Source organism: Carassius gibelio, chromosome A17 (genome assembly GCF_023724105.1).
Source record: "Carassius gibelio isolate Cgi1373 ecotype wild population from Czech Republic chromosome A17, carGib1.2-hapl.c, whole genome shotgun sequence".
Classification (NCBI taxonomy): domain Eukaryota; kingdom Metazoa; phylum Chordata; class Actinopteri; order Cypriniformes; family Cyprinidae; genus Carassius; species Carassius gibelio.
Window position 1 is genome coordinate 25,709,332 of NC_068387.1, and position 25,063 is coordinate 25,734,394.

At 33.1% G+C, this 25,063-nt stretch overlaps 1 protein-coding gene across 1 annotated transcript in view; it reads left to right on the forward strand.

The window, feature by feature from the left end:
* Window positions 1-25,063, forward strand: part of LOC128031822 (gamma-2-syntrophin) — a 51,784-nt gene that overhangs the window by 22,135 nt on the left and 4,586 nt on the right. The window contains exons 8-15 of the mRNA XM_052620283.1: window positions 1,457-1,548; window positions 3,880-4,007; window positions 7,813-7,942; window positions 10,326-10,364; window positions 10,624-10,740; window positions 13,359-13,430; window positions 14,505-14,714; window positions 24,802-24,894. Coding sequence (XP_052476243.1) covers window positions 1,457-1,548; window positions 3,880-4,007; window positions 7,813-7,942; window positions 10,326-10,364; window positions 10,624-10,740; window positions 13,359-13,430; window positions 14,505-14,714; window positions 24,802-24,894 — 881 coding nt within the window. The remainder of the gene's footprint in view (window positions 1-1,456; window positions 1,549-3,879; window positions 4,008-7,812; window positions 7,943-10,325; window positions 10,365-10,623; window positions 10,741-13,358; window positions 13,431-14,504; window positions 14,715-24,801; window positions 24,895-25,063) is intronic.

Genomic DNA, 25,063 nt, shown 5'->3' on the forward strand with positions numbered 1-25,063 from the left:
AGCATCCTAACTGAAATGCAACCTCATTAGTAAGTGATTTGGATGCTGTCCATAATCAGAAAAATTGCATTTAACACAAATTGCATGGCAAATGCATGGGAAACTGTTGCAATGCATTCTGCGATAGTTTTCTCTGCAAAGTATACATGTGATGCTACCCTTGTAAAGTAATGAATTATGGTTGTATTTGTCATAATTAAGTTTAATTTGTACTGTAAATTTTGCTGATGCAGTTTAGTTTTGAATGCATTTTGTGCTCTGTTGATGACGAACTGCAATAAATCTTGCCAGACGATGCCACTAATTTAACCGGTTTATTAGGAAACCGAATTTCATCTCATCATTCTCTGTAGAAACACAATAATGAAAAATTCTGCAAATATAACATTAAGTTCCAGTGTTATTTTAACAACAGCTTTTATTAAAAATTTTAATTAGCATTTTTATATTTTTCAGGTTTTTTAGGTAATGTCTTTTTAATATATTTTATGTATTTTGTTATCTTTAAGTTTTAATAATTTTTAAAAACATATTTTTATTTCAGCAGTTGAGCATTTTAAATGTAAGCTTTTCCCCCTTTATTTGCCAAAGCAAAAGCAAATTATTTTTTTCGTTTAAGATTTGAAGGTTTAGGTTTTTCATCTAATATTTGTATTTTAAAATACACAAATGTGTGTACTGTGTATATATATATATATATATATATATATATATATATATATATATATATATATATATATATATATGCATAATATTTACTTCAGATTTACTTCAATTGTATGCAATATGTATTTTAATGGATAAATGTTTTTTTATTTTATATTGATTTGATTTTTAGTTGACAATAACATCACTGTCAGTTGTACACCTATTTTTAAAGTTTAGTTTTTAGTTTTTATGTTTTTACATATTTATTTTCATGTTTGTGTGTGTGTGTGTGTGTAGATAACTCCTCTTTGTTATGTCATCATTTGAAAGCATCCTGGGTATTTGTCATGAAGTGAAAAATAGATTTTCCAAGTCATCCCTTTTTCTTCAGACTAGAATTACTTGAATGCACATCACATTTCTTCTAGCTGGATGTAGAAGTAGGAACTTCACAGACGAAGGTGAATCTCTCGGGGCTGAAGCGAGCAGCTGTGTGCTGCATGAGACAGAAAGACAACTTTCAGAATGACATGTTGTAGATTCCCCTGCATCAAATCTACTTTTTGCACTCTGCAATTTTCCAGTGACGTCCGTGTCAGAGCTCCTGCGTCTCGTGCATTTCACACTCACCTTAAACCCATAATCTCCTGTGACTTTGGTATCAATGGAATCATGACAACCCAGAAAGCAGCTTGCCAAGCTAATACATGTCATATCTCGCAGATTTATAGAGTCAGTAGAGTAGATTTGCACACAGTATCAGCTCTGATGTATATAGAATATGTAATAATCTGCCGTATTCCCTCAGGTTCACCCGGACCGTCCAGCGATCAGAGCAGCAGGGCGTCCTCGCCACTTTTCGACAGTGGTTTGCATTTAAATGGGAACTCGAACAACACGGTAAGTCACCTTTTGAATCATTGTGAGCATCACTTCCTTTAAGAAGCTTATTCATAAGCCTCGAAAGTGAGACAGATGACAGAATCGGGTTGAAAATGCCTCAATGTCAGATAGAAAGGCGAAGTGGCTCTAGTTTGAGCGCTGTAGATTAAGTCGAGCATCACTATTATTTTTGCTCATAATTAGGGTTTTCAGCCATTAGTAAGTTCTTGTTTAATTTGGAATATAAAGTCTGTACTAGAAGCTTAACTGTTTGCTATTTAGTAATTAAATCTAAGTGTTGCATCACATGTTCTTGAAGAAAACATATCTAGTAGGTTGTAGGATTGAAAAAAATACAAAAAAAAAGGTAATTGCAACCTTTTTCTCTCAGAATTGCGGGTTTAAATCCCACAGTTGCAGAAATAATACTAATAATAATAATAATAATAATAATAAATTTAGGTTGAAACCCCACTAAAAATATATTTTTATATATCGTATTTTTCAGACTATAAGTCGCACCTGAGTATAAGTCGCATCAGTCCAAAAATACGTCATGATGAGGAAAAAAACATATATAAGTCGCACTGGACTATAAGTCGCATTTATTTAGAACCAAGAGAAAGCATTACCGTCTCCAGCCGCCAGAGGGCGCTCTATGAGTGTAGACTACAGGAGAACTGAGCAGCATAGAGCGCCCTCTGGCGGCTGGAGACGGTAATGTTTTCTCTTGGTTCATTTCTCTCGGTTCATGTCAAATTAATTTTGATAAATAAGTCGCACCTGACTATAAGTCGCAGGATCAGCCAAACTATGAGAAAAATAATGACTTATAGTCCGGAAAAATACGGTATATATAATGTTAATAAGAGTAAATATCAACATTATCATATACTGTATGTCTAAATGATTCAAATCTTGTCAGGTAAAACAAAAGCATATTGATGCAATTCAGTCTGTTAATATTTAGCTTATACATATTGTTAGATTTAAACTTAGTTTAGTTGTGCAACAAGCAATAATTAGTAGTGCATAAATTGTAAGTTACATAAAACTAGGCTAAATTCAGCCCAAGCCCCAGACGATCTATACGTTTTTTTTATTTTTTTTTATACTGCTAGTTACCATTCATAACACTGCTGTCCTAAAAAGAAGCCTCAACTACACCAACGGCCCATTCGGCCCTAAAAATGAAGCTCCTCTAGACGCATCGTATGTAAAAGCTTCCAGGCACATTGTACACAGATGCAATGATTCAGATTCATTCAGTGTCATCTCTGAGCTCAACATGAAAGTCAAATCAAGTTTAATTATCCAGCCTCAGTCCGAATAAACAGCAGAGTGGAGAATATAACTGGAGAAAGACCTTAATCTAAAATTGGTGACTTTTTAAAACAAACCTAAAATGCCCTGTACATTACATCTAGCATCAAGGTCAGAAATGACTCAAAAAAAAAATAAAAAAAAAAAATAAATAAATATATATATATATATATATATATATATATATATATATATATATATATATATATATATATATATATATATCCTCATCTTAAGCATCCTGCAGCTACTGCGAAGCACCTTGTACTGATGTGTTTTGCAGAAAAATATGATTTTGATTTGATATGAGGAGATTTATAAGCTTTTGTGTATCCAAGAGATTCATGCATGTCATGCATAATGTTAATACTGATATGACTTATGGGATTTTGCATTTAAAGAGAGCATTGCACAAATGTAATAGGGATGCACATTTTGAAGACTATAAACTGTATATATATATAATATATATAATTTATATATAATATATATATATATATTTTTTTTATTGCAACATGTAAACTTAGAATTCTCAAGGGGCAAAAATTAAAAATTGCATCAAAAAGGTGTTTCTTTGTTTTAGAATAAGAAAAAAAAAAAAAAACGTAATTGCATGTTTTTATCTCACAATTTGTGAACAATTCAGAATTGCAGTGTATAAGCCCAAAATGTTTTTTCTGTAATAAAAATGTGCAGTAATTTATTTATTTTAATTCTGTGGCTGAAATGCACTCCCGTAGCTTTCAAAGTCTAACTGTGTGTATAAAGCGACAGAAACGTTCATGTGCTTTAGACTTTTCATCATGGTGCGCGTGTGAATATGCATGAAACATGCCATGCATGCTGTAATCCTCATTAATTTGTAAAATACTGCAGGATCATGTTGAGCCGGAGTTATTATCAGTCAGGTCCGAGTACCTCGGATGCTTTTGGATTGTGTCCTGCGGCTGTTGTGATCAAAGGGCACTAAAACGAGATGTTTCTGCTCCGGCCTCTGACTCTCTCCCTCTTATTTATTCCGTCCAGGCCCCGTCATCGCCCTCCTCACCTTCGGCTAATGAACCAAAGTATGAGAAGCGCTGGCTAGATGCCCTCAGCCTCCCTCTGTTCATGGCTCGGATCTCTCGACACAAAGCTGGAACCGACAAATTAAGGTACGGTAATCTGCCGTGATGCCACACAAGCTTTAAGGTTTGCCCAGTGTTTTGCATTAGGTAAGAGGATGTTAAATCCAATATCTATGCAGTGGCATGCTGTGTCTGGAAAGGTCTGCGATGCATCAGCCGCGGGTCGAGAAGAAGTGGCTCTATCTCTAGTCATCTGCTATTGAAATCAGAATTATATCACATCACATCGGCGATAAAAGAGATATCCCCTTTAAAACTCGAAGCTCGTGATTGCAGCAGGTGGAAAGCAGATCCTTAATTAGGCAGAATGCATAATCTGAATATATTTCGATGTGCGCCGGGCTCGACTCCAAGTGGAGTTTCAGGTCTGACACCTTTGATTCTAACCTTGTAAAACCTACTGCACATGTCTTCTGTCGTGCATTTTAATATAACATAATTCAATATAATGCAACATTTACTTTGACCCACAGCCCTCAGTCAAATTTGATGTTTAGCCTTCAATGTTAAAAAGTTTGGGTCTAAAGTTTCAATAAAGTATTTTGGACTATTTAAGTACCCTATGTTGTGCTATTGATCTCTAGGTAGTAATTGATTTGTTTTTCCGACCATCGACTTTACTACTTTTTTTATCTAGCAGAACTTCAAGCAAACCCCTCGAGTGATATATTTTTGGAGCGATTGAATGCATTTTAAAACTTTTAACATCTAAGAGTCCATCTTTCATGAAGGATTTTCAGCTTTTAATCTTATTAATACTCAGTTTTCACATCACAATACCCCATTCCCACTGAATGTAAGAAGTTCCCAGAAGCCGAAAGCATCTTCAGTCTCTCGTCCTTTCCTCTCGCTGCTGTCATCTCTCTCTATGTATGCGATGGCCGATGAAGACGTGCGCTCTCCAGACTAATAGATTTTTTATTGTGTTCTGTCAGTCACTCAAAGCGCTAGGCTACAGTCTGCTGCTAGTTCAAGCAGAACATTACAGTCTCCAGGCAATTTCTATCTGAAAAAGGCCAAGCGCTGAATGGACGCATCTCACACATGGTTGGCATTAATTGATATCATGCCATTTATTGCATTGCTTTATTGGAAAAGTTGGAAGCTGCTATAGATGTCGTGTTTTGAGAGCAATGCTTTAGAAATGTTCATCTCACTGCCTTTTGCCCTCTGTAGCCCTTCATAATCACCTGCACTGAGAAGGCCACAATGGAAAGGACGCACAATATTTTGACGCGACAGTCTTTTTGACAGCTATCATTAAATAGTCAGTCCTGCAAATCAGAGTGTTATTCATCTGCTGCACGCTCCAAACACACACTGAAATTACATGTCAAAGCCGCTCATTACAGACAGTTGAAGGTGGACTGAGTGTGACAACACTGTCTATCAACGAATGCATCTCATCACTGAGAATCTGAAATGATAGCTTTGAACATTTAAAACAAACGGAAATAAGCAGGTAGCAAAATCTGAACTGAAACCATGTTTGATGTCAGTCTTTTGATAATGCTGGGAGATTTGAATGCAATCTGATTCAATGGCCTGATTGATTGATTGATTGATTGCATCATCATTTGGGAATTTCTAATGGGAATACATGAATAAAAATCCCATCTTTATTAAAATTCACAATGCAATACACTTCACAAATCTACTTTGCAGGTTTGACGTTGCTATGGGATTTTTATACTGTTTGTTTTTATGACCCATTTATTTTTTATTAGTTTTGATATTGCTATAAAATTTGTGTACAGTCTATCTATCCATGCACACACCCGCTCACCCATCATCCATAAATCCATCCATCCAACCATTATCCATCCATCCATCCACACACCCACCCAACCACACCCATCCATCCTTACTTTAATCCATCCATCCATCCAACCTTCAATCCATCCATTCATCCATCCATCTATCCATCCATCCATCCATCCATCCATCCATCCATCCATCCTTCAGTCGATCCATCCATCCATCCATCCACACACCCACCCACCCATCCATCCATACTTCAATCCATCCATCCATCATTCAATTCATCCATCCATCCATCCATCCACACACCCACCCACCCATCCATCCATACTTCAATCCATCCATCCATCATTAAATTCATCCATCCATCCATCCATCCATCCATCCATCCATCCATCTATCCTTCAGTCGACCCATCCATCCATCCACACACCCACCCACCCATCCATCCATACTTCAATCCATCCATCCATCATTAAATTCATCCATCCATACATCCATCCATCCATCATTCAATTAATCCATCCATCCATCCTTCAATCAATCCATCCATCTATCTATCCATCCCCCCATAAATCCATCCATCCAACCATTATCCATCCATCCATCCATCCACACACCCACCCAACCACACCCATCCATCCTTACTTCAATCCATCCATCCATCCAACCTTCAATCCATCCATTCATCCATCCATCCATTCACCCATCCATCCATCCATCCATCCTTCAGTCGACCCATCCATCCATCCACACACCCACCCACCCATCCATCCATACTTCAATCCATCCATCCTTCAATTTATCCATTCATCCATCCATCCATTAATCCATCCATCCATCTTTCAATCAATCCATCCATCCATCCATCCATCCATCCATCCATCCATCTATCTATCCATTCCCCCATAAATCAATCCACCCACCCGTCCATCCATAGTTCAAACCATCCATCCATTAATCCATCCATCCTTTAATCCATCCATCCATTAATCCATCCATCCTTTAATCCATCCATCCATCCTTCAATCGATCCATCCCTCCATAAATCCATCCATCCAACCATTATCCATCCATCCATCCATCCATCCACACACCCATCCATTCATACTTCAATCCGTCCATTCATCCATCCATTCATTCATCCATCCATCCATCCATCCACCCATCAGTTTTGATGTTGCTATGATATTTGTATCCAGATATTTGTATATATATATATATATATATATATATATATATATATATATATATATATATATATATATATATATATATATATATATATTTACAATATATATGGATCACCATCTGGTAATTTATAATGGGAAAACATTAATGCAATGCAAAAAAATTAAATTCTCTAAAAGAGTAATGTACACTACACAGATGAACTGCACATTTTAAAAGTAATTGTATTTTATTATAATTTTATAGTTTTTTATTATTGGAAATTGGAAGGAAAGAGTACATTTGAATTTGAACAATACAATTAAAAACAATTTATATAATCTGGATTTATGGAATTTATTTGGAATTATTATTATACATTTATTTCGTTTTCAAATAGAGCATTTAAAAAAAAAAGTGTATATTGTTCACCTCACCGGTTTAATTTTCTTTATGCATACTTTCTATCATCTATCTACTAGCCTATTTTTTTTTTTTTTTTTTATTAATGTGAATCATCTGTGATTTTGTACTGTAAACCACCTGTGACCAAAAGCACTATAACATCATTATTATTTGTATATTTAATTGAATGATGATATTGAAAATATAAATAATAATAATAACAAGTATTTTTGCTAAGGTATTTGAATGTATTCATATTAATGCATCATTATTAGTATTATTATTATTAATGTATAACCATTTTAATAATAACAATTGTAATATAATAATAATAATTGTTATCAGTTTAATATATTATTATTATTATTATTATTATTATTATTATTATTATTATTTGTGTTTAATTAAACAATTACAATACTAATAGTAATTTGAAAGTTATTTAAAACAGTTGTGCTGTTATCTGTCAATTTTATTTGTATGTCTCTTTATCCAGATCGAACAGTTTTGAAGTCATTGCCTTAGATGGAGTTTGCACGCATGCTCTTCAGTTTTGCACTGCAGCTGAAAGCACAGACTGGCTTCAAGCAATATCAACAAATATCAACGATTTGACCCAGGAGAGCGTAAGTGACATGCATTATCTGCCGCGGCATTAGTGTAAGTGAAACCATGAGACATGTAATGTGGAAGAAGACAATTAGACCCGATGCCGCTTGTGATGCACTGATGTACACTGGACTAGAAGCCAGTGAGATTTAATGACCGGTTTCACAATGAAATATGAATATGCAACTGGAATTTGCCTTGTCTTGACATTTTCTTTTATTATAATTATGAAAAATTGTTGATTGATTGATTAATTGATTAATTTATTTAGTTATATATTCTTAAAATAGACTACACTCACATATGTACTTCACAATTTAAAAAGTACACATTATTATTATTATTATTATTATTATTATTATTATTATAAAAGAGATGTATTCATTTATTAATTTTTACTTACATTTATGATTATTATGATTAACATTTTTGTATACTTGACAGATGTTCTTTAATTTTAAAAACAGTTATTATTAACCAAATGTATTTATTATTATTTTACTTTAATTTACTCTTTTGTACTCTACACAGATGTAGTTTACAATTTAAAACAATTTAAAATAATACTTTTTAGATTATTATTTTAGAACTATAATAATATTGCTTTGTTGGGTTATTATTATATTATATTTTTTATAATAAATATTGTTATTAAACCATTATTATTATTATTATTATTATTATTATTATTATTATTATTATTATTATTATTATTAGACTGGTATAATATGGAATTTATTTCCAGATTATTATTCTATTTTAATTATTTATTTTCTCCTTGTACAATGATCTTGAGCTTGGGAAAGGCGTGTTATAAATAAAACATATTATTATTAAAATGTATTATTAATTTTGATAATTACCTATAACTATAATGAAGTGAGTTAATAAGTCACATTGAAACATATATTTATAATAAGTCATAATTTTTAGTGTTTTGGAGGCTGTAATAATGTTTCTAAATCAATCTGTTTGTCAGCAGTGATTGACAGTAACCTGGAGCGCCAGTGAATAGCAGCCAAACTCGTCTTATCAGCCCATAATACGCCAAACGACACTCATCTCCTGCTCAAGCATGTGTCACTCGCTCTATTTATAGGTTATAGGTCAGCACAATAACACATCCGCTTCCACGCGCACGTACAATCAGCTGGTAATTGGACGTTTAGCAATCAGCGTCTGTCTCCATCATTAGCTGACGTCAGCGCAGTAATTGCACGTAAAGCAGGCAGCTGTGTGACAGCTTCAGAAAAAGCCCATTGGATCATCAGCGCATGCACTAATTAAAACAACGCACAGGAAATGAGATCGTTAGGCGATATTATTTGAGAGCGCTGGAATCAAGGCCAAAGAGCAATGATCTAGAGAAACTCAATAGATCTGCATGCTGCATTTTTACAAAAACAGAGTGAAACTCTCCCTCACAAGGGTGAATCGCCCAAAACATTTCTGCTATTGTGCTGGCAATATTTAACAATGAAATAAAATAAATAGTTTGCATAAAAATTTACAGTTTTTAATACTTTGTTCAAAACAAATTTAAACCTTCCCTCTCATGCTTAATAGCATAATGTAATGCAAAATAAATGAATAAATACATTTTTCCGTTGTTGTTTTTATTATTATTATTATTATTATTATTATTATAATCACAATAATCATATTATAACAATTGTAAAATAAAGTAAAAATAATTTAAGTAAAATGAATCTGTTTATAATAATCATATAATAATAATAATAATAATAATAATAATAATAATAATTAAATGCATTTTCCTGACAACATTTAACAACATAACAAAATGTTAATATATAGTTGGATTAAAGCATTTTTAATACTTTTTTATTGCTTTCATGACAATGAAGCAAATTTAAACATTCCTCTATTTTTTTAAAGCATTATGTAATGCAAAATTAATGAATTAATTAATTAATACTTCTGAATAAAATAATATTACATTATTAATAATATATAATTAATTATTATTATTATTATTATTATTATTATTATTATTATTATTATTATTATTATTATTATTATTATTATTATTATTATTATTTTATTGTGAAGAACATCTGTGAAGAAAGTGTACAACTTTAAGCATAAAATAATAATAAATAAATAAATAAATAAATTTGATACTAATTGTAGTGTATAATAAAGTGTATAATTAAGCTAAAAAATCAGTTATTAATAATCATTATAATCATATATATATATATATATATATATATATATATATATATATATATATATATATATATAGTATTATTTATTATAAAGTGCATTTGTGAAAAAACTAATAAAAAAAAAGAATAAATCAGTTAATTAATTACTTGATATATAAAGAAAAGTTTGATACAATTATTGATTTATAAATGCTTTTGTTCGTTTCAGATAAAAATGACAAATAAATTCTGTTCTCCTGATGATCAGGTAGGCCATTTCTACAATGACATTCATCTAAATCATAGGACAGAAAGTAATTATTAATATTGTGCAGCATCATCATATTTCACCATTGCAGTATGAGAGAGATATCATAATCTCAGAGCAATCGTGTCATGACTTCTGGCTCTCTGTTGTAATATAATTATTAATTCATAAGCAGCAGAAAGTAATTCAATCATATTTACTTCAGCAGAGGAAGGGCTGTGGATGTGAGCTGAACACACACACACTGTTTTCTCCTCAGGTCGTCCACATGGGCTGGGTGTGTGAACACCTGCAGGGCGGCGACGTCGAGCTCCTTCACAGCTGCAGGTTCCTGGCTCTGAGAGGATCTTCTCTCCTCGTCTTCAGGAGTCCTCCTGTAAGATCATGCATGTGTCACAAACACTCGAACAGACTGAGAGAGACGGGACATGTGTGATGCAGGCAGCGCTTCTACTGCCACAAAACCAAGCCTTTATTCAAGTTATTAATGTTGCTGTGTCAGGAGAATAGAATAGAATAGAATAGAATAGAATAGAATAGAATAGAATAGAATAGAATATTGCTATGTCATGCTATTAATGGTTCCTGCAAGTTTTACATTTATATTATGTTATGTATGTTATATTATATTATATTATATTATATTATATTATATTATATTATATTATATTATATTATATTATATTATATTATGTCATATTATATCATGTTATATTATATTATATTATGTCATATTATATCATGTTATATTATATTATATTATATTATATCATGTTATATTATATTATATTATATTATGTCATATTATATCATGTTATATTATATTATATTATGTCATATTATATCATGTTATATTATATTATATTATATTATATTATATTATATTATATTATATTATATTATATTATATTATATTATATTATATAATGTTATATTATTTCATATTATATCATATTATATTATATTATATTATATCATGTTCTATTATATTATATTATATTATATTATATTATATTATATTATTTCATATTATATCATATTATATTGTATTATATCATGTTATATTATGTTATATTATATTATATCATATTATATTATATCATGTTATATTATATTATATTATAATATATATTAGATTATATTATGTTATATTATATTATATTATTTTATAATATATTATGTTATATTATATTATTTTATTTTATTTTATATTATTTTATATTATATTATTAAATAAGTAATTTCAATAATTATACACAAACACATATATAATAAAAAAATATTATTTACAAACAATCTATTTTTAAAAATAATCATACACATTAAATTATATTTTATTTGATTTGATTTTATTAATAATTTCACCTGAAGTATATATATATATATACTTTTGTTTTATCCAAACTTCCATAGAATTCTGACCAATCTGTACATTTATATATTATTATTATTATTATTATTATTATTATTATTATTATTATTATTATTATTATTATTATTTGGTCATTGTGGGAATCGTAAATAGCATGTGAAACACATTTCAATCACTAGTGTACTACTGGAAACTAGTACACACTGCAGAACTAGTACACATAGTATGGCAGTATGCTAAAGCTCACCTGTCCTCTGCTGCATCCATTCTCATCATATATAATCAATCTATTAGTATCTAATGGACTGCGGTGAGGAGAAGCCATTACCGCCGAGTCCTCGTACAAATGCGTTATTGGTGACAAATGTTTTATCTTTGCCATTAAGCCTGAAGACACAGGTTTCATCAGTTGTGAAATACAGCCCTGCACTTTGGGTTGGCACTGTTCTGTGTGTTATTCCTAATGCAATGCGATATTTAGCTCGACTCCAGCGCCGTCCTCTACGTGACTCCGTTACGACTGCATTCATGTTACTGTAAGTGGTTTTAACCAAAATAATGCTGTGCTGACATTTCTCGCCATTGCATTAAATGTGCATTACTGCATTAATAAAGAGAGAAATCGGAGGAAACATAGCATTTAACATGTCTTAAAGCCTAGAGAGACATTCAGCAGATTCATTAGCATCTCATTATGTTTCAGATTTACGTCTGTGCTGCTTTAGAGAGAACTGACTGTTAAATAAGCCTTACGTCTCTGTAGGTCACGACGAGGTAATTACTGCAAACGTTTTCATTTTAATGGAAATGGGAGCGTTGAAATCTATTTCTGAAGGCAAGAAATACAACAAATGACCATTGCAACTAGTGAATTCATGAATTAGTAGAATCTGAATCAGTGTCTGCGTTACATTGCATTTCTTTTTGGTTAACAGACTTGTGTTGAATGATTGTAGGATTGATCCACAAACCTGGACACCGTGCACTTGTTCTCTTAATGGAGTAATTCACCTGAAAATTAACATGTGCTGAAAATGCCATCACTGATTGTGCTTTACGAGATGTAGATGAGTTTGTTTCTTCATCAGGTTTGGAGAAATGCAGCATTGCATCAGTGTCTCATCAATGGATGCTCTGCAGTGAATGGGTGCCGTCATAATGAGATAAAAACATCCCAATAATCCACAGCACTCCAGTCCATCAGTTAACATCTGGAGAAGACAAAAGATGAAAGAAATCCAGCATTAAGATGATTTTAACTCAAACACATAGAGTCTATAATCCATAATAACACTTCCTCCAGTGAAAAAGTGTTCTGGTCTGAATCAGGAGAGAAATCTGCACAGATCAAGCAGCGTTTAAACAGCTCTAAACAAATATGTGGCTGTTTTTTAATGAGAGTCTGACGGCACCCATTCACTGCAGAGCATCCATTGATGAGACACTGATGCAATGCTACATTTCTCCAAACCTGATGAAGAAACAAACTCATCTACATCTCTAGTGGCCTTAGAGTGAGAACATTTTCAGCACATTTTCTTTTTTGGGTGAACTGTTCCTTCAACCTCAGGTTTCTTCATGGATGTGTAACAGTGAGATTTCTTTCTGTGTTTCTGAATCAGATCTTGGCATCAGACTGGGCTCAAGCAGAGGCTAGTTTTCACCTCTGTGAGGTTCTCTTTAAGGTTCATAAGGTACGGCTTTTATCACTAGATGCTCATTATTACTCTGGATTTATTTGGTTTGTTATTTGAAATCAACATGAAATCAAAAATCATGTTCTTGGTTTTACTGATTCATCAGTGCACGTTATTCAAAAGAAATGAAATATGTGTTTACATAATATATATATATATATATATATATATATATATATATATATATATTTTAAATAAATATAAAAATGCATTTATCTATTTGTTTTAATGAAAAAAAAAATGAAAAAATGTGGAAAAAAATATATGTGTATTTGATAATATTTTCAGCTTAACAATATATATATATATATATATATATATATATATATATATATATATATATATATATATATATATATATATATATATATATATATATATATATATATATATATTTATTGATGGCCAATGATAAATAATAATAATAAATACACATTTTATATATATATATATATATATATATATATATATATATATATATATATATATATATATATATATATATATATATATATATATATATATATATATATATAGAAGTTATATAGAAGTCTGGACTTGGATTTCTTTTTGAAGAATTGAATACTTTTATTCAGCAAGGATGCATTAAATTGATAAAATTGTCAATAAAGACATATGTAAAGTCACAAAATATTTCCCTTTCACATAAACACTGTTCTTTTGAGCTTTATATTCATCTGTGAATCCTGAAAAATAAAACGTATCACAGTTTACACAAAAATCTGAAGCAGCACAACTGTGTTCAACACTGATAATAATCAGAAATGTTTCTTGAGCAGTGAATCCTCATATGTTCATGCTTTCGGAAGATCATGTGACACTGAAGACTGGAGGAATGATGCTGAAAATACAGCTGTGCATCACAGAAATAAATAGCTTCTTAAAATATATGTAATTAGTGAATTGTAGAAATAGTTCACAATATTGCAGTTTTTACTGTATTTTGATAACATTAATGCAGCCTTGTTGAACAGAAGTCTTACGGAAACTCTATTGGTGTTTATAGTAATACAGGAAGCATATAAACGGTGTTTGTCTGACTGTGTCCAGCTGTGGATAGCTGAAGACTGCTGGATCCAGAGCAGGCTGTATGTGGGGCTCCAGCAGGACGGTGAGCTGCGGGACAGTGAACTCTTCTGCTTCAGTGTGCTGGTGGGTCACGGACAGAGCTTCTGCTTCAGCGTGGAGCTGGGCTCAGAGCTGGTGCTGTGGGAGAAGGCCTTCCAGAGAGCCGTCTTCATGGAGGTGCAGAGAGTCCGGGTGAGCACTAACCTGGGCTTTTAAAGGGCTTTCATTGCTTTATTCTTTTGATAATGTTCTCAACAGTTTTGTATTTGCTCAGTCAATATTTTTGTCAAATAAACACTACTATTCAAAATGTATTTGTGACTTTTTCCTCACAGTTCTGACTTTTTTATGTCATCATTTATTATTATTATTTAAATGTATAATTAATATCTTATGTTTTGACTTTTTTTCTCATAATTGCGTGTTTATATCTTATATTTTGAAGATTTTTTTTCTCTGAATTGCATGTTTAATATTTCATTTAGGACTTTTTGTCTCAGAATTACGAATTTATGTCTTATATTTTTAGCTTTTTTTTCAGAATTGCACATTTATGTCTCCCCTTTTGGACTTTATTTTCCAGAATTGCTAGTTTATATATTTTTTTTTTCTCAGAATTGCATGGTTATATCTTCTATTTGTAACTATCTTTCTCATAATTGCATATTTATATCTTTAATTTGGGACTTTTTCAGAATTGTGAGTTTATATCTCAAATTTTAATAGTTTTTTTTCCCTCAGAATTGAGTTTGTCTTAAATGTTAGATTTTTTTTTACATAATTGCGAATTTATTCCTCAAATTTTTAATTTATTTTTAATTTTTAATTTATTTTTTTAAAAAATACATAATTGCAAATTTATTTCTCTAATTTTTAATTTATTTTTAATTTTTAATTAATTTATTTTTTTATAGAATTGCGAATTTATTTGTCAAATTTTTTATTTATTTTACTTTTTTTATTTATTTTATTTTTTTACATAATTGCGAATTTATGTCTCAAATTTTGGATTTTTATTTTTTGCATGTTTATGTCTTGCATTTTAGTTTTCTCACAATCGTGAGTTTATATCTTACATTCTTGACTTTTTACTGAATTGTGAGATGTGAAATTGGAAAATAAATAAACATAAATCACATCTGTGAGGAACAGTCACAATTACTTTTTAAATTGTATTTTCCTTCCAGAAACAAGCTTCAATAGAAATCAATAAAATGGCATTTAAGGGGTTTTATTGCTTTATTCTTATTACTATAATACAATAATGAAAACCATCTTGTTCTGACGATATCAAGTAGCAATATTTTCATTATTTAACAGAATTATCATCTGTTTTTCAGTTATGCATTACAGTAATAAATAATAATAAGTCAATGCGGTTCACTTTTTGCATTTCGGCAACAAGAATGAGGCTTTTAATTTATAATATATATATATCTGTCAATCAGCATCAAAATGCCACTTCAAGAGACGAAGCACAGAGAACGTGGGATATGACAAGTGAAGCATTGTCTATTATGAAGTATATGCTAACATAAGTTCATGGGATGAAGGGGATTTAAGTCAAAACGTGCGTTACTCACATTTAAGTCGTCTTAAATGCCTCCCAGGGTCAAACGGAGAGCGTCACATTGCTCGTTTCTCCAAGTGTACATTGCTACAGCATATTTATTTACGGCTCATGAGCATTAAGTAGGTTTAGCGCTCTGCCGGTGGCTCTTCAGCGTTGATTCGCTCATACTTTAGCTTAGAGGAGCAGATGAATGGCTCTCTGGAAAAACTGTGTATCATATTCCATGCAAGAAATCAAAATCCTCATCTAACACAGCACTGATGTTTTATTCGAGGCTAATTGAATGTGTAAAGGCCACAAAAAGGCCTAATAGACCATCGTGACGTGCTGCCAAGTCATGACAGAGAAATTTACTACATGTGTCCGTTTGCTCTTTATTTCAAGGGCGATTTTCAGATGGCATTTCGGTGTCTTTGAAGGGCACGTCATGAACGAGACGGTCTCTGACGGATTTCTTTGTGTGCAGTGCTCACTTTATAACATGACGCTCGCTTTCAAATGAAATTCGCTGCAGAATTACAGCTCGTGATGGGATGGGATGAGTTTGACCTTTGTAGGATGGTGGAACAATATTGAAAATAAAGAAAATAAAAGAAACGGGGATTGTGATTTTTTTTTTTTTTTTTTTTTTTTTTTTGCAATATGCAGTATATTGAATTTATCTTTCTAGCATGCTTAGGGTGATCTTGTTGAAGAGTGTATGTGCATAGAAATTAAAAAGTAGCTTTAAAAAAGGCAGATAAATGGACTTTTTACTTTTTAAATGTGAACCGTCCTTTAAGGGCTGAACAATTTGGAAAAATAAACTACTATTATACTTTTAATTCATATTTTGCTTTTATTTGTATTTTCCATTTTCTTTTTCATTTCAAAGTTTTTATTGTGTTTTTTATATTTTTTGTAGTTTTTTAAACGTCTCTATATTTTTTATTTATTTTTTATTTTATTTTATGTTATTTATTTTATTACATAATTTTAAACTAAAATAAAATGATATACAGTATGTCATTTTTTTTTTTTTTTTAAATGTGTTATTCTATTTTAGTGACCACATTTATTTCATTTCAAGTACTAAAAATGTATTTTTTTTTTTTCATGGCTTTAATTTTAGTTAACTACAATAACCCTGGATCGAGCTTTTATTTTGGCGGTTTGATAAATGTAAATGATTTCTGTAAAGGATGTAAATAACTGCATTGTGTTCATTTACACACTACAGCTCTTGATTTGTTTTTTCAGCGTCTCAGAGCGGCTCGATTCACAGTAAATCAACTGAGATGTCGAAACTTGCACATTGCCATATTGCAATATGAATTAAATTTTCATATATTGTGCAGCCCTAATTTTTAGTTATTTTGAGGGCTGATTGTTCTAATTAAATCTGTTAAACTGTAGCAAATGATTTAAATAGCCACTTTCACACATGAAACCTTTTATATAAATATAAAATGATGCTGAAAGACTTCTTTGGGAATGATAGCTTTCCTTGCGCTGCACCATGCTTTATTTTTTTATTATGCACTAGTAATATATTGTCTACATGTCTTCTGTAGGTCTTTTATTTTTATTTTATGACATTTATTTCCACCACTAGCTAAATGAAGGTAATAGGTTTCTTGTGAAGTGCTTTCAGACTCTTTGATAGCAGATTTTTAAAAACCTGACCAGCATTTTTTATTTTCTGATTCATTGCCATTTCAATAAGAATTGCAAATATTTTTCAAGCAAATTGCACAGAATGGCTCTTATTCCTGAGACACTGGCTGATTGCAATTCTGGGTAATTTGTTCATGAATCCATCCTTATGTAAGCTCTTTCATTGATATGAATGCAACAGCTTGTGACATGGTTTATAAAGAAGAATTTCATGAATTTGTTCCATTTTTATAGCTAATAATTGTAATAGAGGATATAAATCCAGACTTATTAAGGCCATCTGTAACTTTTTCCACGAATCTCTTCTCATCAAGTATATTGGATTTTATCTCTGGGCTGTAGCACATGTCTATTCAAGGACTTTGGTGCATTTTTCCCCTGTTTGCCGAAAGGCAGAGGGTCTGAAAGCAGCTCTGAGCTCATGAGCTGTATTACTGACTACCCTTAACCAGACATTTATAAATAATACAAAGGAACGAAGCTGTCAGAGACGATTTAAATCACTGCAGTGCACCCATACAGAAAGGGCAACGTGCAGAGCTCCCAGATTCAGTCTGAAACACGCAGCAAACGCAGCGCTGATTATCTGCCACCGTCCGTCCAGAACGCTCACCGTACGCCTCAGAAGCACTTAAACTCTGCTCTGTGCTCAGTACGGACTGGAACGCCACAGCGGGACGGGTTTATGAGGCAGCGTGAAGGATTGTGTAATGGTTTTATAAGACGGGTTCATGTGAGGAAGTCTGTGGGAGTTCAGGATCACGAGTCCTCGGGGCTCAGGACGCTGAGATCTGGTTCAGATGAAGAGACTGTCAGATCTGAACCAAACCAAACCAAACCACATCTGATGTGAATGAAGACTGTAGTGCTCTGAAAGAGCTTAAGAAAGGAGGATGGATGGATGGATGGATGGATGGATGGACGGATGGATGGATGGATGGATGGAAGGATCAAATGACGGATGGACGGATGGATGGATGGATGGATGGATGGATGGATAGAAGGATGGACGAATGGATGGAAGGATGGATGGATGGATGTATGGATAGAAGGATGGACGAATGGATGGAAGGATGGATGGACGGATGGACGAATGGATGGATGGATGGATGGAAGGATGGAATGACGGATGGATGGATGGATGGATGGATGGATGGATGGATGGAAGGATGGAATGACGGATGGATGGATGGATGGATGGATAGATGGATGGATGGACGGATGGATGGATGGAAGGATCGAATGACGGATGGACAGATGGATGGATGGACGGATGGATGGAAGGATGGAATGACGGATGGATGGATGGATGGAAGGATCGAATGACGGATGGATGGATGGATGGATGGACGGATGGATGGATGGAAGGATCGAATGACGGATGGACGGATGGATGGATGGAAGGACTGATGGATGGATGGATGGATGGATGGATGGAAGGATGGATGGATGGATGGATGGATGGACAGACGGATGGATGGATGGAAGGATGGAAGGATGGAATGACGGATGGACGGATGGATGAATGGACGGATGGATGGATGGATGGATGGACGGATGGATGGATGGATGGACGGATGGAAGGAGGGATGGATGGATGGAAGGATGGAATGACGGATGGATGGATGGAAGGATGGAATGACGGATGGATGGATGGATGGATGGATGGACGGATGGAAGGAGGGATGGATGGATGGAAGGATGGAATGACGGATGGATGGATGGATGGATGGATGGAAGGATCGAATGACGGATGGATGGATGGATGGATGGACGGATGGATGGATGGAAGGATCGAATGACGGATGGACGGATGGATGGATGGAAGGACTGATGGATGGATGGATGGATGGATGGAAGGATGGATGGATGGATGGATGGACAGACGGATGGATGGATGGAAGGATGGAAGGATGGAATGACGGATGGACGGATGGATGAATGGACGGATGGATGGATGGATGGATGGATGGACGGATGGATGGATGGACGGATGGAAGGAGGGATGGATGGATGGAAGGATGGAATGGCGGATGGATGGATGGATGGATGGATGGATGGATAGATGGATGGATGGACGGATGGATGGATGGATGGATGGATGGATGGAAGGATCGAATGACGGATGGACGGATGGATGGAAGGATGGAATGACGGATGGATGGATGGAAGGATGGAATGATGGATGGATGGATGGAAGGATGGATGGATGGATGGATGGATGGACGGATGGATGGATGGATGGATGGATGGATGGATGGAAGGATCGAATGACGGATGGACGGATGGATGGATGGACGGATGGATGGATGGAAGGACAGATGGATGGATGGATGGAAGGATGGATGGATGGATAGAAGGATGGACGAATGGATGGAAGGATGGATGGATGGATGTATGGATAGAAGGATGGACGAATGGATGGAAGGATGGATGGACGAATGGATGGATGGATGGACAGACGGATGGATGGATGGATGGAAGGATGGAAGGATGTTCTGTTTTGTGATGGTTGTGCATGAGTCCCTTGTTTGATCTGAACAGTTAAACTGAGAACTGTTCTTCAGATTCTTCAGGCTTCAGGCTTTTTTTTTATATATATATTTTTGCATATTTGAACCCTTTCCAGAAGTGACTGTATGATTTTCACAGTGAGGACAACTGAGCCACTCAAACACAACTATTATAAAAGGTTCAAACATTCACCGATGATCCAGAAGGAAACAAGATGCATTAAGAGCTGGAGGCTGGAAACTTTTGAACAGAATGAAGATGTCCAAATTTTTCTTTTGTTGAAATGTCTTTTTTTTTTTTTTTTTTTTTACTTCTCCCCTTCGTAAGCAACAGAAGATACTTGCATGTTTCCAGGAACACAAATGAAGTACAATTTACCTTGATCTCCAAATTCCAAAAGTTTTCACCCCCCCCGCTCTTAATGCATCGTGTTTCGTTCTGTGTGTGTGTGTGTGTATGCATGTACACACACACACACACACACACACACACAAACATACAGTATGATGTAAAGGCTTTTATATTACCTGTAAATATTAAAATAAATATGGAAGAAAAAATTGCCATAATTAATGTTGCACATTTGTTCAGACCCTAGTGTTGCATCTCTGAACAAAAACGACTAATTAAGATGAAAGTCACATTCACTAAGTATAGTTGCAGACTCAGTGATTTGTGTCGCGTTCCTCCGCTGTTGATGTTATTATCTTTCATCAGTTATTCTGTGATTGTCCAGCTCTGCTTTAGGACGCAGTGATTGACGGCGCTGAGAGATGCATGAGTGTTTTAAAGAGCGGCGTAATGCTAACATTAGCTCCAAAAGCACATAGGTTCATTCTGCGTTTGTCAGCATGATCTCAGACTATCCGCAGAGCGGTTTTAGGCTTCTTCAACACATCAGGAATGAACAAATATCTGCTGAAATTAGATGTTGTCCTTAGGGATGCAACTAAAGGTGACAGAGAATTTCAATTAGTGCTTGATTAGTAGTTTGTTCTGTAGCCAGCTAGATTTTGTCTTGTGACAGAACCATCTTTTAGATAAGCATACAAACAGACGATTGGCTAATGCATTGCAAACACATAACAGAAATGTGTGTATTTTATGCAGTTGCATGCATGTTTGTGTTCACATACTTGTATAGAATTTGAGTACATTTTCTTGAGATGCAGTTAAAATGAAAAACAGCAAACCATACAAATTAATGAGCCTTTGTTTGTCCAGATGTTGTAGTCATGCATCCGTTGCAATTCATTAAGATCAGCAAACACTACAAGGGGTTAACATGATTTTATTTTCAGACAGAAAATATCTTGACTATTTTTAGAGTTACCAGTTCAGTGTTGATTATAAAACCAGTTTAATTCAGCGATCAGCAGCTCAGCTGGAATATCTGTGCCATTAAAACAGATGAGTTAAATGAAATAGTTAACTTACACTGAAACCATAAAAGAACTTGAAACTAAATATTAAGAAGTCTTACATTTATTTTAACTTGATATTAAAATGGTACTAAAACTTAATGCATAAAATTGTTTATGTTTATGTTCACAATATATTTATATCTCCATAAAATGCTGTATAAATTAAATATATATATAATTAATATATTGTCCAGATGTTTTGGAGATGAATTTGTTGCAATTAAAAATAATGCCTCATATATTTCATGATACAAAAGTATATATTTTTTTTAATTAGTATTTTTTCTGATATATATTTTATGACATACATATATATATATATATATATATATATATATATATATATATATATATATATATTTTTTTTTTTATGAATTTTTAATGTAAAATTCTTTGTAATTTTTTTTTATGTATATTTTTGTCTGATATTTTATGTTGTGATATTTATTGACTGGATACTAAAATGGTAATGTAACTAAAACTGAAATAAACATTTATAAAAACTACTTATACATTAAAAAAATCAAAACAACAAAAACAAAATTTTTATCTAAAATAAAATATAGAATTAAAATTTATTCAAAATATGAATAAATGAATGTATTCGGGTTTACCTTACCTTTAATTCCATTGCCCTTTCTTCAAAGATTTTCTTCAAACTGCATGACAGTAGTTTACCTGAAACTGTTAATGCATGTTAAACCTTACAGCAATGTACTTGTGTTACATTATGAATTAAAGTCAAATGCATTTCAAAATGCAATGATGCATAAAATAAAGTTAGCATAGATAGAAGTGTTTGGGTTTGCACTTACAGAGAGCATGTTTAATAACGAAACAAATTGTATAAAAATATTTAGCAATTCATTAGATCGACTAAAACAATACACATTTGATAATTTTTGTTTATTTTTTGGGGGGCAGCCTTGTGTTTTTAGATTCAGAGGGGTTTTGTATGACGAACAGTGTAGTGTTACATGTTTGACCGTTTATGTAGCGTCTGCATGTGGTCTCAAAGAGTGCAGAGAAGAAATGAGGCACATTTGCAGCGTGCTGGGACTTTCTCTTCACTCAGCGTGACAAGGAAATCCTCGACAAACCTCGCTCTATGTTTTTCCCATCCCTCAGGAGAAGCTCTCCAATTAGCAGTGTGTATTCAGTGCTTTACATGTGACAGGCACCGTTTACGCCAGGAGACAGTAAGCACTGAAAATCTGCTTCGCTGGCGTTAGCTTTCCTCTGACAGCTGGATTTCGTGCACTGCTTATAATGCGACGGCACGTCTGTGCAGAGAGTAAACACTCCATGCTTTCTGTGTTCTATAAGAGTCCCAACTAAAACTAAAGCTGAAATATAAAGATACACTGAACAAAATTATAATTACTGTTGTTTTAGCCGCCATTTTTCATGAGCTGAACTATTGAAATATTTTTTCTACGTACACAAAAGGGCTATTTCACTCAAATATTGTTCACAAATCTGTCTAAAGCTATGTTGGTGAGCAATTCTCTTTTGCTGAGACAATCCATCCACTTCACAGGTGTGGCATATCAAGATGCTGATCATACAGCATGATTAATGCACAGGTGTGTCTTTATTTACAATAAAAGAGCACTCTAAAATGTGCAGTTTTATTACACAGCACAATGCCACAGATGTCTCAAGTTTTGAGGGAGCGTGCAATTGTCATGCTGTCTTCAGGAAGTCCACCAGAGCCTTCGCCCGTGAATTGAATGTGCATTTCTCCATCATGAGCCATCTCCATTTTATCATTATTATTTTTCTGACTTGATACTAAAATGGTACTGAAATAAAAAAGAAATGGGAGATGGGAGAGTTTAATGCAGAGAGAAATGCTAGCAGGACAGCTGTGAATAATTCCCCTGCTCCTTCTATATCAGTCAGAGCTGTGTTGACGAACTTTAATCGTTTCTTCTCCTGCTCAACAGATTGCATGATGATGGTGCAGAATCCTAATGTCACTGCTCTCCTCTTCATGCCTAATTGATTTCAAGAGCCACTTACTGTAATACTGTTAACATTACTGTTGCATTTCATGCATATTTAACTACAAATGTTTCCTCTTTTGAGGATTTGATTTGGAAAAGCAAAGCAGACGGCTGCGTTTCTCAGATCCGCTCATACTATTAACTACTTTTGCATTTTTATTTAGAGTGTGCATTTTTATAAATAAGTATTAAGTTGTTGTAAATATGCTTATCAGTAGTCAGTCAGTTTCAGCATAAATGTGTTCTGTAGTATCAATAATAATCAGTATTGCACTCACATTTGACAATGATGCTTACAGTGATTTAATTTGAAATAAAAATATTTAAATTATTTTTCATAATGATTATATTTGTATGCAGGTATGTTTTTTATGTTTTACATTTATTAATTAATTAATTTATTTATTGCTTTAATGCAAATATTTAAGCAATTAATTGCTAATTAAATTTACATTACAAAAAACTTATTTCATTTTTACTTGCATTTTTATTTAATTTTAATTGTCTATGCATTTGTATATATATATATATATATATATATATATATATATATATATATATATATATATATATTAAATGTTCTTACTTATTTACTGTACCTAAAAAAATAGGCATGGCCTGCAGAAGTGTTTTTAATGTACGCATTTAATTAGTTAATTGGGTTTAATTGAATTTATTAGGGCTTGAGCACTGTGAACCCTCTTGGAATTGTTCTGTTTTTTATTATTATTATTATTATTATTATTATTATTATTATTATTATTATTATTATTATTATTATTATTATTATTATTATTATTATTATTATTAGGGCCCGGAAACCATACATTCAATACATTAGTATAAGAGTACCATAGTATCAAATGGCACTGGAGGATTATTGGACTGGATATTGATTTTTCTTCAGAAAATGTATTGATAGACATAGTTTCTCTGTGTAAGTGCAGTGTGTCCATCCGTTTTTATCCCAGGAATATAAAGCATGTGAGTTCAGGAGTGTTGATTGCGCGGGGATTTAAATATGAATGTCGGTCTGTTGTTTTTAAAGTGTTTACAGCAAGCAATGTTCTGCTGTAAATATTCCTGTTGTTCTTCTTCTGCAGTCGAAGAGCTACATGTGCAGCAGTCAAGGGAAGATCCTGTGCTTCACACTTGACTTTGAGTCGGGTTTCTCCTGCTCCGACAGCTTCTCAAAGGTAAGGAAATCAAACTGTGGCTCTGTGTTTGCTGCTTATTGTCCTTGTGAGCAGAAACTCACTGTGAACTCAGAATGAACCGTCTTTATATTGTGCTCAGTATTTCAGCTGATTCACTTCTGCTCGTTTCGAAGCTGATCTGCTCTAATTAGTAAAACACTATTGAGTC